Raw genomic sequence first — 16,921 nt, 5'->3', positions numbered from 1 at the left:
GAGGCAAAAAACATGGGCGCTACTACATTGGCGACGGCCTTTTAGACACGGCCAGCACTCCCACCCTCTCCCAGATTCGAGCGAGAAGCACGGCCAATAGTCCGGCCATACGGCCACGGCTGTCCGCGTCGCAGCTCCAAGTGCAGGAACTTCAGGTTATTTCTTATTTATTCATAATTCATTCGTTTTGTACGTATATTTGCTTTGCATTGTAACATTATCATGAACTATTGTAGCACCAAATGCAAGCGCAACAGGCGGCATACGAGGCGGCACTTGCAGAAGAGAGGAGGATACGACAAGAGAACGAGCAGAAGCAGGCGGCCGAGATGGCCCAGATGTACAACTACATTCGAGGTCTTTCTGTCCAAATAGGTAATCCCATCCCAGCCATGCAATTCCCTATGGCTCCTCCTCCTACTACTCCTCCGGTGAGTATTTTGAAAACCCTTTAGTTTTTTTTGAAGTATTAGACACTTAGAGAACTTTAGACTTAGAGATTGTGACTTACATTACTCACTTAACGATTTAGGGGACCTACATCTGATCCTTTAGTGCTCTATTATAACTTGAGAACTTGGTTTTTGTCTCACCTGCAATTTACTGTCTTACTTTTTTTTGCAGAATCTATCGGCGGCATCGAATACGCCAGAATTGTCGCCGGGCATCTCACCGACGCTCCCACAGCAGTTGTTCCCGCCTCAGTTCGGCGGCGCTCCACCGTTCGACGACCCACCACAGCCATAAACTTGTTTATTTCAATATTTATGGACTTGTGAACTTCTAGATATGTATTTGTGAACTTCTAGACTTTGCATTGGACTTCTGGATGTGTTTGAAGTTATTTCCGGCTAGCTGTGATATATATGCGATATGTAATGCCTGTGATATATATGTTGTGATATGGGGTCCTTTATACGTGAAAAACAAAAAAGAATAGGATCTGGTTGGTCACTTTGCCGTGTGCCAGGGACTAGGCACACGGCAAAGTGACCATGTGACTACCCTGGAAACCTAGTTCGCCGTGTGCCAGGGCTAGGCACACGGCGAACTGACCATAATTCGCCGTGCATCATAAACTAGACACACGGCGAAACTTACTGATTTGCCATGTGCCAGAACCAAGGACACACGGCGAAGTCTGAAAGTTCACCGTGTGTCCACGGTGCAGACACACGGCGAACAGACGCCGACGCCGTCAGCTAGCCCGGACGGCGTCTTCTCGTTTTTTTTCGCCGTGCGCCTATATATACACACGGCGAAAAGGTTCGCCGTGTGTGCGACTTTTGACACATGGCAAACAAGGGCTTCGCCGTCCCTGTAGCTGCCGTCGGCGCTTTGCCGTCGGCCACCGTCGGCAAAGTCTTCGCCGTGTGCTTACGGTTCTTCGCCGTGTGCCTCGGGCACACGGTGAACTCGTGGGCTCCGGTAGTGACGGATCGATCTGATCTCTCGGCTGATCGTCGCGATCTGGATGCTGCAATCGTGCTTGATTGCTGCATAGTATTTTTTTTTTGTATTTTATTTAGGATCTGCAATGATCTATGCATTTTGTCACCTTCGTTGTTAACGGTTTAATTAATTAATTCGTTCGTGAGGAGCAGGTTTACATCGTGTACGCACCTGGCTTCGCCGGACCTGTCGGAGTCCGAGGACGGTGTCTCTGATGTAGAATTTGCTCATCACGACCTGCTGAACCAGGTCCTTGACGACAGCAGGTCTAAAACTCTCTTCTCAGTTCTCATCATCCTAGGCAATCTTTTTATTAGTGGACATAGTTTTGTAGCGCTTCCAAGATTAAGGATTATTTTCAACAACCAATTAATGAGAAAAGCCCGGTTTACACCATTGAACACTATCATAAAAATCCGACTTTCAATCTTAAACCATGAACCGGATAATAGAGGCCATCCAACTATTGAAACGGGGCAAATTTGACTGTTTTTAAGGTGGTTTTTCATTTTATAAAAATTAAAAATATTTAAATTTAAACTAAAAAAATTCGAAAGTCCAAGTTTTTATATTCATAATTTTTAGTTGCTTGTAGTTATGCCTATTTTTTGGATAACTAAGATTCAAATAGAACAATAATAGATAGGCTGCATTTTTAGAAAAAAATGTACTAGCTTCATATTTTTCTAATCTAAAATTAATTAGTTTTGATTTTTTAGATCTAAATAAATTTTATTTTATTTTTTAAAATACAAAACCACCTTCGCAAACTACCGTAAAGGTCAAATTTGTCCGATTTTGACAGTTGGATGTCATCTATTATCCGGTTTTATAGTTGTAAATCAGACTTTCCCTTAATTAATTTGTTGCATCAGTAGAGTACAATACTACTACTATACATGGACCAAAGTAACAAGGATAATTCTATTCCAAGATGCGCGGAGTCCGGCGTCTATATAGTCGGTACCAACTATTGGTTGCAAATTTGAAAAAAAAAGAGTAGGAGCCAGTTGATTTGAGGTATATGATAGTAGGGTGTGTTGGAATTGATGAGTGCTATGGAGATGATCATCTGTTCCTAACTATAAATTACTAATCCTAATACTTCAGAATTCATCAGAACATAAAGTTTAGCATTGGGTGAAAGCAGACTATATAATCTTTTAAGTTTTAAAGTGAGGGACCGAAAATGACGACCAGAGGAGGGTGAATGGGAGCCGATCAAAATTTCTCTCGAAATCAATCCGTCGGCCTGTATCTCGAAAATCACCACAAACCCTCAAACCTAGGATATGAGAGAGTAGCTATGGACTAGCTATCTCTAAGCAAAACGCCCTAGGAAGCGAAACGGAAGCAATAGCGAGAAACCCTCCAAACAGCAGTTTCACTGGTTCAGACCGGTCTGACCTCTCGCTCCGACCGGTCAGACCGGTCGGGCTGGAGTGGATGTTATCAGACCGGTCAGACCGGTTTCATCGACTGGTTAGACCGGTTGCTCCCAGACAGCCCGCAAACAAAGCTTCAAATGTTGAATCTCGAGCAAACGAAATCCAAATCCAACGAAACTTGGAGGATACCTTCACATCCGTCCCGTGAACATGTCCCCAAGAGATCTCTCTCAAAAGATTTAAGGATCTTAAGAATTCGAGGGAAGATCAAAGTGGATTGGGGTTTTCTCAAGAATGTAAAAAAAAACCAATTCGTGAGAACTCGCGATTCCAGGGGATTTGGCACTAGGCTTGATGGATTAGAATCGTCTCAAAGAGTTAATCGAAATACGAATTCAAAGGATTGTCTCCTCCAAACACAAAACACACCAAAAGATGAGAATTCAAATCCAAAATGCAAGGGAGGAAGGGGAGGACGAGAACTCAGCACACAAAGGTGAATCTCAAATGAATTTTATTCATGAATCTCAGAAGAATTCAGCTATACAAAGCTAGAGCCTACCACACCATCATCCACCCTCTAGATTTGAGAGATTAGCTATAATCTAACCCTCCTTTGCGTTGGAGACATTGGCCCTAACCTGGAGCACGGGGAAGGGGAAGGAGAAAACAGAAAAAGGACTCAAGAGGCTCAACCCCCACGACCAGGTGAGGGGGGGACTTAAAAACGCTTGGCTGTGGCCAGACCGGTCAGACCGGTCCAAAGGACCGGTCAGACAGGTCGGGTCTGCAGCAACCCTGTACACGATCTCAATCGACGGTGGAGTTTCTTTCTTCGACTCGAAGTCTACACTGCGATGCCGCCACGTCGATGAAGATCCGGTCCGCGGTTTTGGAGGGTCCGCGAAACCCGGGTAGGTGGCCGGTTTTGATAAAACCGCCAAAACTTCACGCGCGGGAAGATTCCCGCTTCCACGCCGTGGCCCTAGACGCCGTTCTCGCCTCGGCCTTCTGACGGCCCTAGACGCCGCCCGATGCCCGTCACCTCCTCGCCCGCAGCGAGGCCCTAGACGCCGTCGATGCCCGTCGCCTCCGTCAGTCCCGAGACCTACATCTAGTTCAACAGGGTATGAGCAACATCTAGTCGCAAGCACGTGTGCATCCATAAACAAGATCTGTATCTAGCTCAACAGGGTATATCAAATCAGTATAGAGCTAGGCATGTTCAGTTTAGGAGAAATAAAAGCATCACTCATGATCTAGCACTAACAAGTAGGGAAAGAAAAGCAGTGCTAATCATACTCATACAGGTGAGCCAAACCAGCCAAAACATGTTGCAAACATTCATTTTTCAATCAAATTATATCAAGCAATTCTTAATGCCAGGGGTTGAAAGCTTGTCATGCTTTACTTAGCAACGAGACCAAGGCTATGCCAAAGACAATCAGAAGCTTAAGACACCCATTTCAGTCATGCACAGCATTGCCCGGGTTCTCACAAGTGCAAAGTGAGCCGTCCCGAAAATTCGATCAGTGCGACAAGCAATCCCACCTGGATCTTTTCAATCCATTTCAAGAACAGTTCAAGAAATTTTATCAAATTTAGATCATTTCAAGTATGAATTGCTGTACGAAAGGCTACACTAGCATGAATAAGATAGCAAAGCATATCAACACGCCCTAACATGCTAGTAGCCAAGACAGGGTGATCATGTTTTCAGATTTTCAAATCAAAATAGCTTAACTCAGATGATGTCATATACACAGTGGAGCAAGCTATACATGATCAAATTTATCAACTCACACTAGCAGGCACTAGAAGATCATATCAATGTATACAAGAATGCTAGTGCAAGTGAGGCAATGCAAAATGCAAATATGTACAATGCATATGCATAATGCAACTACCAAACCTATAAAACAAAGAGAAGCAAATAAAACCTACAAAGCTAACCAAAGAAAAGTCAGTGATCAAAAGGAGTAACAAACCCCAAGCTCCCCTCGCAAGCGAGCAAAAGTGTTCTGCTCAAGAGATTTGGTTAGGATATCTGCGGTTTGCCTCTCTGAAGGGACATGGATCAAGTCTATGTGGCCTCTCTCATGATTATCTCGCAGGAAGTGGAACCGGATATCTATGTGTTTGGTTCTGGAGTGTAGGACAGTGTTCTTTGCAATGCTAATCGCGGACATGTTGTCTATGAAAATGGGAACCCTATCATAACTCAGTCCATAATCCTGCAAGGTTTGTTTCATCCATAGGATCTGGGAGCAACAGCTAGCAACGGCAACATACTCAGCTTCTGTGGAAGAAAGCGCTACGCTAGCCAAAGATGTACCGAGAAATTGACAAGTGCCGGATGTCGACTTGCGATCCAACCGACACCCACCGAAATCGGCATCAGAAAAGCCCACCAAAACCAGAGAAGAATCCGTAGAGTACCAAAAACCAAATTCAGGGGTGAATTTCAGATACCTGAAGATGCGTTTTACCACCGGCCTGTGGGAGGTGCGCGGAGAAGCCTGGTACCGCGCACAAAGCCCGACGCCGAACTGAATGTCCGGCCGCGTCGCCGTCAGGTACAGGAGAGAGCCGATCATGCTCCTGTACTCCTTCTGGTCAACCGCCTCACCGTCCAAGTCCTCATCAAGCGCCGTCGATGTGCTGATCGGAGTCGGCTGAGGAGACAAGTCACTCATGTCGAACTTCCGCAGCAAGTCCTTGGTGTACTTCGCTTGATGGATGAACGTGCCCTGAGGAGTTTGCTTGATCTGCAGCCCGAGGAAGAACGACAGCTCACCCATCATGCTCATCTCGAACTCCCTGGACATCTGCTCAGAAAACTTGGAGACAAGAGCGTGAGAAGAGCCACCAAAGATAATATCATCCACGTATATCTGAACTAATAGAAAGTCATTGCCAGACCGCATGAGGAATAAAGTTTTATCCACGCATCCCATTTTAAAACCCTGAGCCAGCAAAAATATTTTCAGTCTATCATACCAAGCTCTAGGTGTATGTTTCAAACCATAAAGTGTTTTCTGAAGTTTATAAACACGGTTTGGAAACTTGGGATTTTCGAAACCAGAGGGTTGTTTTACATAAACCTCTTCTTCGATAAAACCATTTAAGAAGGCAGATTTAACGTCCATTTAGAAAACTTTAAAACCCTTAGAAGCAGGAAATGCAAGAAAAATCCGAATCGCTTCCAAACGAGCAACAGGGGCAAAAGTTTCCTTAAAATCAATCCCTTTTTGTCAAAACCCCTGGGCAACAAGACGAGTCTTGTTTCGAACAACCAACCCATCCTCACCCTGCTTGTTTTTGAAAACCCACTTCGTTCCGATGGGATTACAAGCAGGTGGAGGCTCGACTAAAACCCAAACTTGGTTTCTTTCAAAAATTTTGAGTTCCTCATGCATGGCATTGACCCAATTAGAATTAGAAAGAGCGTGTCCAATATCTTTGAGCTCAAAAGAGGCAACAAACGCTGAATGAGCAAAACCAGCGATACTTGTTACCTTGGACCGTTTGACTCTCTCGTTGAGGTCACCTAGCATCTGTTGAGGTGGGTGACGACGCTGAATGTGTCACGGTGCTTCCCTTGTCGAAGTTGCCTCCTCCTCAACCAAAGCTGGTTCCTCCTCAGGTGCAGCTGGTGAAGGCTGAGTCACCTGCTCGACTGGCCCCCGGGAAGTAGACGTAGTAGGATCGGGGCCGTCATCATCGTCCGAGCTCGTGGCAGTGGCGACTGGGTCCACAGCACGCGTAGTAGCCTCAACATCACCCTCCGCAGCTTCTTCCTCCTCATGTTCAAAGATGGAGGTGCCGAGCTCATCTTCTCCTGCAACTTCAAAGACAGAAGCATTGCACGGTGCAGTCTCGTCGAAAGTGAATTCACAAGTCTCCCTGACGATGTTAGAATCAATAAGCAACACATGGTATGCTCTGGAATGAGATGCATAACCGAGAAAGATACCGTCAGACGAGCGAGACTCAAACTTATCAAGATTTCCTTCTTTCAGCACAAAACACCAGCAACTGAAAACTCTGAGATGGTCAACACGGGGCTGGCGTCCAAATCGCAACTCATAAGAAGTCTAGTGCATGAAAGCACGCAAGAAAATGCGGTTGGACACATAACAAGCGGTATTGACCGCCTCAGCCCAGTACTTTTGAGGAGTCCTATGCTCGTCGAGCATCGTCCTCGCCATCTCAACCAGCGTCCGATTCTTCCGTTCTACAACTCCATTCTGCTGTGGAGTGTAGGGAGAAGAATACTGGTGTTCAAGCTCTTGATCACTGCAAAAGGTGTCAAAACGAGCGTTTTTGAATTCTGTGCCATTATCACTGCGAATCGCTCGCATGGCCTGGGGTAGCTCATTTTTCAACCTCAAGATCAAGTCTCGAACAAACACGGAAGCCTCATCCTTGGTTCTCATGAAAAAGACCCAAGAATAGCGAGAAAAATCGTCCACAATCACAAGAACGTACCACTTCCCACCAACTGACATCACCCTAGAAGGACCAACTGTGTCCATGTGTAGCAACTCTCCAGGGTGAGTGGTCATCACCTGATTAACAGGCGGATGAGAAGTAGCAATCATCTTCCCGTGGCGACACGGATGGCAAACAAGGTCCTTTTCAAACTTCAATTTGGGCAATCCTCGGATTAGGCCAAGTGAGCTAAGTCTAGACAACAAGTCGAAGCTCAAATGTCCAAGTCTCCTATGCCACTTCCACAGATCAGAAGAAGGACCAGCCAACAAGCAACAAGAAGGGCCAAAAGGAGTTCCAGAGAAATCGACCAAGAAAACTCGGTCACGAGGAACAATCCGGCAAACCAGGTCTCCTCTGGAATCCAAAACACGCGAACATCCCTCCTTGAAGCAAACTTCAAACCCTTCATCAAGAAGTTGCGAAACAGAGAGCAAATTAAAGCCAAGATTTGAAACCAAAGCAACCTCTCTCAGGGTGAAGCGATCAGAAACTCTAACAGCGCCAACACCACGTACCTTGCCCTTACCATTATCCCCAAATATGATGTATTCTTTGTGGCGCGTTGGGGTGAGGCTGGAGAACCATTTGTCATTCCCGGTCATATGGCACGAACAACCGGAATCCATGATCCACCTATTCTCCAAGCCTCCAACCTGCACATCAATGGTGAGATAAAGAGTAAGCAAATGTCTCAACACCGGGGTTAGCAAAGTGAGAAGTGAACCAGTGTCGAGACATTTGCTCTACAGAAGGGTTAGCAAGATAAAAAATGTGTCCCCTGTCCCGTCTACCGCGAGGCTGACGACCACCACCGCGAGGAAAGCGTGGTGCATCGTAACCTCCTCCAAAGCCTCGGTCCCGTACTCCATAGCCGTACTGAGGACGACCAGGAGCACGACCGGTAAAAGCGACCACCCGCTGAAGCACGGTAAACACCACCGTCTCCCTATCCTCCACCTACACGGCGCGCCCTAGCATCTTGCCTACCACCACGCCGAGGAGGACCATGCACCCGAGCAGAGTACATGTCCGAGTTGCGTCTCTCCTGCTCACGCCTCACAGCCCGCTTCCTCCTGAAGCAAAACTCCTCCAGGTGACCTTCTCTGTCACAGTACTCGCAGTGGTACCTCACCTCTCTCTTGGGAGGCGGAGGCCTTGCCTGCGGATGGGGAGGAGCAGCCCCCTTCTTCTGGGCAACCTGGGTTGTGGCAGCAGGGGGCGTATCGAGGGGATTCCTCAGCTCATTGGGCTTTGGAACCCAAACCTGCTTCTGTGGAGGTGCTTTTGATGGTTCCTTAAGCACACCATCCACGGGGTCAACAAGCAAAGGCTGCGTGCTCGTGCTAGCAGTGTTTAGAACACTTGGAGCTCCAGCAGCCTTGCCGATCTTACCATACAGCTTGTCAAAGTCTGACTTCGTGTATGTGTAACCGACCCCAAAACCATCACCATGCTTAAACTGCTTGATCATCATGTCCAACTGCGGCTCACTGCTAGAAACCCAACTCAGAATCGCTCTAAGATAGGTATTCTCATTCTCCAAGTTGGCTTTCTCTACCGCAAGATTATCCAAATCAGAGATCAAACCAGGGCAAACATGACAATCAATAGGTGGGCTAGACTCCCCGACCTTAGTCTTCCCCAAAGACTTAATCAAGGCGTTCTTCTCATCTAGCTCCGACCTAAGCGTGGGACAAAGCTTACAGGCACCAAGCAGAATAGCATAGATCTAAGCTCCTCTAGTTCACAAACAACAGTGGCAAACATAGACTGCAAAGAAGCTAGATCAGACTTAAAGATAGGACACTCATCCCATTCAAGCACATCACTAACAATGGGAGCGTCCTTAACCAGTTCAAGCTCATGCTTGGCCTTGGCTAGCTCGTGAGACACGTCAGAAAGCGAGGTCTTGGCAATATCCAAGTTCGCGACGTTCTCATCATGCTTGGCACGGAGAGCAACAAGATCATTCATGTGAGATATGCAGCCAGCGCACTCGTCCTCACTAGATTTCTCCCTAGCACAAGCCAGCTCAGCCCTAAGCTTTCTACGCTCTCTAGCTGCTTCCTTAAGCAGCCTCTTCTGGTTGTCGAGAGCGGCGTACAACTCCCTAACCTCAGTATCAAGGAGGTCGAAGGTGGAGTTTACCTCTGAATCACTCTCGGATCCAGGAGAAGAGTCGGCGTGCGTCGGTGTAGCATGTCCAACTAGAGACGCACGACCACCATTGGCTTCACCCACCATGGTGCAGAAACCCTTGCGCCGACCGGCCGCCAAGCGAAGGCCGATGAAGCCGGTGGCATCCTTGTCCCGCTTCTTCTTCTTCTTCTTGTCGTCGTCGTCAGAGGTCGGTGAAGAAGAACGGTCGGTGTCGGAGCTCTTGTCGAGGTCGCTGAGCTGCGCCAGGAAAGCCTTCTCCCGCTTCTTGGCCTTGTACTGGAAGCACTTCTTGAGCGACTCCTTGTCGAAGAGTCCTCCCCGGTCACGACTGCGGTGCTTGTGGCGCCGACGCTCCTTGTTGGAGCCTCCCTCGTCGCGGTCGCTGTGGCGGTAGTAGTCGGGGTTGTTGTTCTGGCCACCGCCGGACTTCTTGGGGCACTCAGCGATGAAGTGGTTCAGATCGCCGCAGTGGTAGCACCCGGGGTTCTTCCGCCTCTGCCGGTTGTGGTAGACACGCTGGAACTTGCTGATGAGAAGGCACAAGTCGTCGTCGCTCAGCGTCTCTAGCTGCTCATCTGTAACAGAGGGCAGAGAGGCAAGAGAAAAGCCAAGAGCAGAGTTAGCGTTAGAGCTCGATCCACCTGGGCCAGTCACAAGAGCGATGCTCTTGGAAGGAGGGGCACCATTGAGCTTGGCTCGTGTCTGGTTATCCACCTCCGTGGCCTTGAGCTTGCTGAAAAGATCATTCACGGTCAGAGTCTCATAGCCTGCAGACTCGATGATCGTGTTCACCTTGAGATCTCACACAGAGCGGTCAAGTGCGTAGAGCAACTTGAGAGCCTTCTCATGCTTCGTGTACTCAAGGGCATCAGCAGATCTGTTCGCATTGACTTTGTTCACAATCGATTGAAACCGACTGAACATGTTGCCAATGCTCTCACCCGGCCCTTGTGTGAAATTTTCATATTCACGACGGTGAGTCTCGAACAGTCTGGCCTTGACCTGAGGTGTGCCCTCATGGTAGTTCTCAAGACACGTCCAAACCTTGTGGGCTTCCTGAAAACCCTGGACGCGTGAGAACTCCGCATGAGAAATGCCAGCGAACAAGGCATTGACAGCCTTGGCGTTGGCCTCGTGCTTGGACACCTAAAGAGGTGTGGTCCGAATGGCAAGCACCTCGTAAGCCTGGTTCTTGGTGATCTCCGAAACCTCGGCTCCCATGCTCTGCAAGAAGGCACGCATGCGAACCTTTCAATAAGCATAGTCCTCGCCGGAAAACACTGTGATCTTACCAAGACTCGCCATGGTCGCCAAGTGGTTTTCGAACTGGTTAAGGTACTGAAAACCTCAACCAAGCTCTGATACCAATTGAGGGACCGAAACTGGTGACCAGAGGGGGGGTGAATGGGAGCCGATCAAAATTTCTCTCGAAATCGATCCGTCGGCCTATATCCCGAAAATCACCACAAACCCTCAAACCTAGGATATGAGAGAGTAGCTATGGACTAACTATCTCTAAGCAAAACGCCCTAGGAAGCGAAACAAAAGCAATAGCGAGAAACCCTCCAAACAGCAGTTTCACTGGTTCAGACCGGTCTGACCGCTCGCTCCGACCGGTCAGACCGGTCGGGCTGGAGTGGACGTTATCAGACCGGTTTCATCGACCGGTCAGACCGGTTGCTCCCAGACAGCCCGCAAACAAAGCTTCAAATGTTGAATCTCGAGCAAACGAAGTCCAAATCCATCGAAACTTGGAGGATACCTTCACATCTGTCCCGTGGGAGCAGATCAAAATTTCTTTCGAAATCGATCTATCGGCCTATATCCCAGAAATCACCACAAACCCTCAAACTTAGGATATGAGAGAGTAGCTATGGACTAGCTATCTCTAAACAAAACGCCCTAGGAAGCGAAATGGAAGCAATAGCGAGAAACCCTCCAAACAGCAGTTTCACTGGTTCAGACCGGTCTGACCGCTCGCTCCGACTGGTCAGACCGGTCGGGCTGGAGTGGACGTTATCAGACCGGTTGCTCCCAGACAGCCCGCAAACAAAGCTTCAAATGTTGAATCTCGAGCAAACGAAGTCCAAATCCAACGAAACTTGGAGGATACCTTCACATCTGTCCCCTGAACATGTCCCCAAGAGATCTCTCCCAAAAGATTAAAGGATCTTAATAATTCGAGGGAAGATCAAAGTGGATTGGGGTTTTCTCAAGAACGTAAAAAACTCCAATTCGTGAGAACTCGCGATTCCAGGGGGTTTGGCACTAGGCTTGATGGATTAGAATCGTCTCAAAGAGTTCATCGAAATACGAATTCAAAGGATTGTCTCCTCCAAACACAAAACACACCAAAAGAGGAGAATTCAAACCCAAAACGCAAGGGAGGAAGGGGAGGACGAGAACTCAGCACACAAAGGTGAATCTCAAACTAATTTCATTCATGAATCTCAGAGAAATTCACCTATACAAAGCTAGAGCCTACCACACCATCATCCACCCTCTAGATTTGAGAGATTAGCTATAATCTAACCCTCGTTTGCGTTGGAGACCTTGGCCCTAACCTAGAGCACGGGGAAGGGGAAGGAGAAAACAGAAAAAGGACTCAAGAGTCTCAACCCCCACGACCAGGTGAGGGGGGACTTAAAAACGCCTGGCTGTGGCCAGACCGGTCCAAGGGACCGGTCAGACTTGTCGGATCTACAGCAACCCTGTACACGATCTCAATCGACGGTGGAGTTTATTTCTTCGACTCGAAGTCTACACTGCGATGCCACCACGTCCATGAAGATCCGGTTCGCGGTTTTGGAGGGTCCGCGAAACCCGGGTAGGTGGCCGGTTTTGATAAAACTGCCAAAACTACACGCGCGGGAAGATTCCCGCCTCCATGCCGTGGCCCTAGACGCCGTTCCCGCCTCGGCCTTCTGACGGCCCTAGACGCCGCCCGTCACCTCCTCGCCCGCAGCGAGGCCCTAGACGCCGTCGACGCCCGTCGCCTCCGTCAATCCCGAGACCGACGCCCGTGCCTCCACGACTTGGCGTCTTCAACCGCCGTCCGCCTCCTTGGTTTTGTGGCGCAAACCAAGAAACCCGCCTTCCGTCGTCGCTTGTGCCCTCGATCCAGGAGTGGACGCCACAGCTGCCGCCCGGCCTGAGCTCCTCCGCGGCAACTCTCCATCGACACTCGACGCCCGTGTACCTGCAATCCAAAGACCATGCACACGATCACACCGCACGGTTGACAATTCACTCATCGCAGGCAGGATAGAATACTCAACATTCCTCCTAAAGATACAAAGATTGGAGGGAGCTGAAACCAACGCTTTTTATTTATTTGTTTTTTACTTTTACAGCTCTGCTTCAGATAGGATCCTCCGCAGTTACAAGAGAAGCTTAAATGGATTCGCAGCAAGGCTAACCGAACAGGAGGCACATGAACTATCTAGTATGTGAAAAGAAAAGAAAAGAAAAGCGACTCTTTTCATTTTCTCTCATTTTGGCTGGACATCTATTGCTTTCTTCAGTGATGTTGAATTGAGACTAGCTAACACACCATTTCAAAACCAATGGCATCTGCCAGGTTAATTCAACAAGGATATGAAAGCTCCATCGACCAGATCACATCAAATTCTGTTTGACCAAACCTAGGAGTTCTAGAGACATGCCTGAACCTAGCTCTTACACTCTCTTCTGCTTACGTTTAGGCATGGATGGCGTCGTGTCAGTCTTCCCAAGCAGGACCTATGAGCCGTTGACCACAAGATCGTGGGACTTCTTGGGCTTCCCTCAAACGCCCAAGGAAGAGCTACCGCTGGAAGGAGACGTCATCGTCGGCATGCTCGACACCGGCATATGGCCCGACTCGCCGTCCTTCTCCGACGACGGCTTCGGCCCGCCGCCGAGCAGGTGGAAGGGTGCCTGCCAGAACTTCACGTGCAACAAGTATGGACATGGTTTTTCTTCAATGTCACGGAAGAACCGATCAGTTTGTAACACGAATGGCTCACCGTTGAAGAATGTCGCGTGGCGTAATGCAGTAAGATCATCGGAGCTACTCCTGCTAATGGGGCGGGGTTTGATGGGTTTTTTGGGTGGGTTTTAATACGGGTACTATTGGATGGGTGGAAACGGGTGACACTATGAAATGGGTTGGGGCGGGTTGGGTTGACGACATAGACGGGTTGGGACGGGTTGAGGTGCTATGGTAGTAGATCGGCACGTAAGTCGCATATCATCTTCCATGGTGACTTCGGGTTGGGGCGGGTTGGGGCATTGGGCCGACGAGGTGGGTCGGGACGGGTGGTAGTTAAGGCTCTTGAAATATGGGTAGGGGCGGATTTGGGGTGGGTTCAATGCCATTAGCAGGCGTAATCGGAGCTCGCGCCTACAGGAGAGGGTCGAGCGATGGCCTGTCGCCGCTCGACGACGTGGGCCACGGCAGCCACACGGCGTCGACGGTGGCCGGGCGGCCAGTCGGCAACGTCAGCTTCAACGGCCTGGCCGCCGGCGTCGCCCGCGGCGCCGTGCCGGGCGCCAGGCTCGCCGTCTACAAGGTGTGCTGGGAAGGGGGCGGCTGCGGCGGCGCCGACATCCTCGCGGCATTCGACGACGCCATCGCCGACGGCGTGGACGTGATCTCCTTCTCCATCGGGGGCTCGCTGCCGTCGCCGTACTTCAGGGACGCGGCGGCCATCGGCTCCTTCCACGCCGTGCGGCGCGGGGTGGTCACGTCCACGTCCGCCGGCAACTCGGGGCTCCCCGGCGGCGGGCGCGTCTGCAACGTCGCGCCGTGGATGCTGTCGGTGGCGGCGAGCAGCATCGATCGCCGGTTCACCGACACGATCGTTCTCGGGAACGGTGATACCTTTGTGGTTCGCGCTGGAACTAAACTTCTTTCTGTCCTACTACCAATCTTTCTTCACCGAAACACAAATATATGTCTAAAAAAAAGGAATACAAATATATCCGATTACACGTGGCAACCATTACATTGTTCATCTCTTACAGGGAGCCTCCATCAACACCTTCCCAACACTAACAAATGCTACGCTTGCATTCCCCACCAACGGGTAATACAAAACATTCTATGGCACATGAATTCGAAATTTTGCAGAAATTTCGTATGAATCGAACAGATACCGGCAAAATTCCTGACAAAAATTCTCGTGTTCCTTTATAGGTCTTGCGATCCAGACGACCTGACCGGAGGTTCCTACAGAGGGAAGATCGTCCTCTGCCTGCCGCCGGCCCAGATCGGCCATCCAGTCGACCCGCTCTCGGCCGATGCGGCAGGCGCCGTCATCCTCACCCGCGCACCCGACGTCGCCTTCGTGCTGCCGCTCCCCGGCCTCACGGTGACTCGGGACCAGTTCGACCAGATCATGGCGTACGTCAACAGCACTAGGTGAGGTCACTGACCACACACAGCTTCTCAGCTGAATTTCAGCTTGTCTGACGATGCTTGGTTACCTTGTAGCAATCCTGTGGCTACCATTGGCAGAACCGAGACAACGGGCAATCCCCAAGCTCCGGTAGCCGCCTCGTTCTCTTCTCCGGGGCCGAACCTGATCACCCCGGGGATCTTGAAGGTCTTGTGCAAAACTTTTATTTTGCCGGTCTTGGAAATGACACGGTCAAATTGGGAAAATTTTGCAAAACTTTTTATTTGTGTGTTCTTGTGCAGCCTGATCTATCGGCGCCGGGGATCGACATCATAGCCGCATGGACGATGCTGTCGTCGCCGACGGGTAACCCCAAGGACAACAGGAAGGCTCCGTACAACATCATCTCCGGCACGTCCATGGCGTGCCCGCACACGAGCGGCGCCGCCGCGTACGTCAAGTCGTTCCACCGCGACTGGTCGCCGGCGATGATCATGTCGGCTCTCATCACCACCGGTCAGTCTGGCGTAGAGCTCCGCAACTTTTCCATTATTTGCTCAGCTCGGTAAACAATTTCGCACCGTGTGATGCTGAATTGCTGACGCAGCCACTCCGATGAACTCGGCGGGCAACTCCGGCTGGACGGCTCTCAAGTACGGCGCCGGGCAGCTCAGCCCGGCGACGGCGCGCGACCCGGGCCTCGTGTACGACGCGTCGGAGGGCGACTACGTGGCCATGCTGTGCGCGCAGGGGTACAACGCCACGCAGCTCGCGCTCATCACCGGCTCCAACGCCACATCCTGCGCCGACGTCTCGAGGTCGGCCGGCAGCTCCGGCAGCGACCTCAACTACCCGACCATGGCGGCGCGCGTCGAGCAGGGAAAAAACTTCACCGTGCGCTTCCCGCGTACCGTCACCAACGTCGGAGCTGCCAGCGCCGTGTATGACGCGAAGGTCCTTCTGTCTGCCGAGGCGGCCAAAGACCTCGCCGTCGAAGTCTCGCCGAGCAAGCTGGAGTTCACCGCGCAGAACCAGAAGGCCTCGTTCACCGTGACGGTGTCCGGCGTGGCGCCGGCGGCGGAGGGTCAGGTCCACTCGGCGGCCGTCGTGTGGTACAACGACGAGCACCAGGTGAGGAGCCCGGTGGTGGTCTACGCATAGCGGAGGGACAGGATTAAACAGAGATGGAATCAACGGTTGGAAGTGGTACGGTGCAAGGTTTTAATAATTAGAATAAAAACCACTTGGTAAATTTCTTACCAGTTCCAGACCAGGTTTCTTCAAGAATTTGACATGCCAAGAATAAACAGTGAAGATCATATGGGATCCCAAAGGTGCACCATTTGAGGCAATAAATTTGATGTGTTCATCCTATTCCTATTGGTCACCAAAACTATGGTGTTGTTGGTTTGCTGAGGAGCTAGGCTGATGGAAGTTACGCTGGAGATTTTTCAGTATTTTTTATTTTAGTTGGGCAAGATGTTAAGAACAAAATCTCGATGTACATGTTCGTAGTGTGAGATTTCAAATTTCAGTTCATTGTTAAAAAGTGAAAGTGTATGAACTTCACTTGAGATGAGGGACCGCTTATGTAATGACGATTTTGATGAAACCACAAATTTAAAAGGGAACCATGCATCAAACAAAACTAGTGAAGTGACCCATATATTTGCGCGGCTAGTATTGATATTCTAAATATATATTGCATTTTTATCTAATTATTATTCATAAACTTGATTTTTTTTCTCAGCACATGCTACTTGCTTCAGTAATCAAGAGTGCTTCTCTGCTGCTAGTGCAGTGGTGCCTTCTTTTGCCTACATCTTTTTGTTTGTCAGTGACGTGGCCGCATGTCAAGCGCACAACCCTAATTCTGTCACGACTGCCTATCTCCTCCATCTTAACTACTATCATTCGCTGTAGTAGTAGTAGTAACATGTTTCTTGTCTGCCAGCTCTTGCAGTAATGCTGCCTACTACTTAGTTTAACTACTCAGTTGTTCTTTTGCTAGCTTCCCTACTTTATGGTCCTCTTAGTCATCAG

The 16,921-nt window shown here is 49.6% G+C and overlaps 1 protein-coding gene across 1 annotated transcript; it reads left to right on the top strand.

The window, feature by feature from the left end:
- Positions 1-1,293: 1,293 nt before the first annotated feature.
- LOC120662327 (subtilisin-like protease SBT4.9) lies at positions 1,294-16,039 on the top strand. Its single transcript, XM_039941501.1, has 11 exons — positions 1,294-1,418; positions 1,605-1,718; positions 12,851-12,942; positions 13,202-13,439; positions 13,535-13,570; positions 13,891-14,368; positions 14,505-14,566; positions 14,677-14,901; positions 14,974-15,085; positions 15,181-15,394; positions 15,486-16,039. Exons 1-11 carry the CDS (start codon positions 1,294-1,296, stop codon positions 16,037-16,039), a joined length of 2,250 nt encoding a protein of 749 aa, XP_039797435.1.
- The last annotated feature ends 882 nt before the right edge of the window (positions 16,040-16,921 follow it).

This window comes from Panicum virgatum, chromosome 2N, assembly GCF_016808335.1.
Source record: "Panicum virgatum strain AP13 chromosome 2N, P.virgatum_v5, whole genome shotgun sequence".
Lineage (NCBI taxonomy): Eukaryota > Viridiplantae > Streptophyta > Magnoliopsida > Poales > Poaceae > Panicum > Panicum virgatum.
The sequence above is the reverse complement of the archived record's forward strand: the minus strand, read 5'-3'. Positions and strand labels throughout refer to the sequence as shown.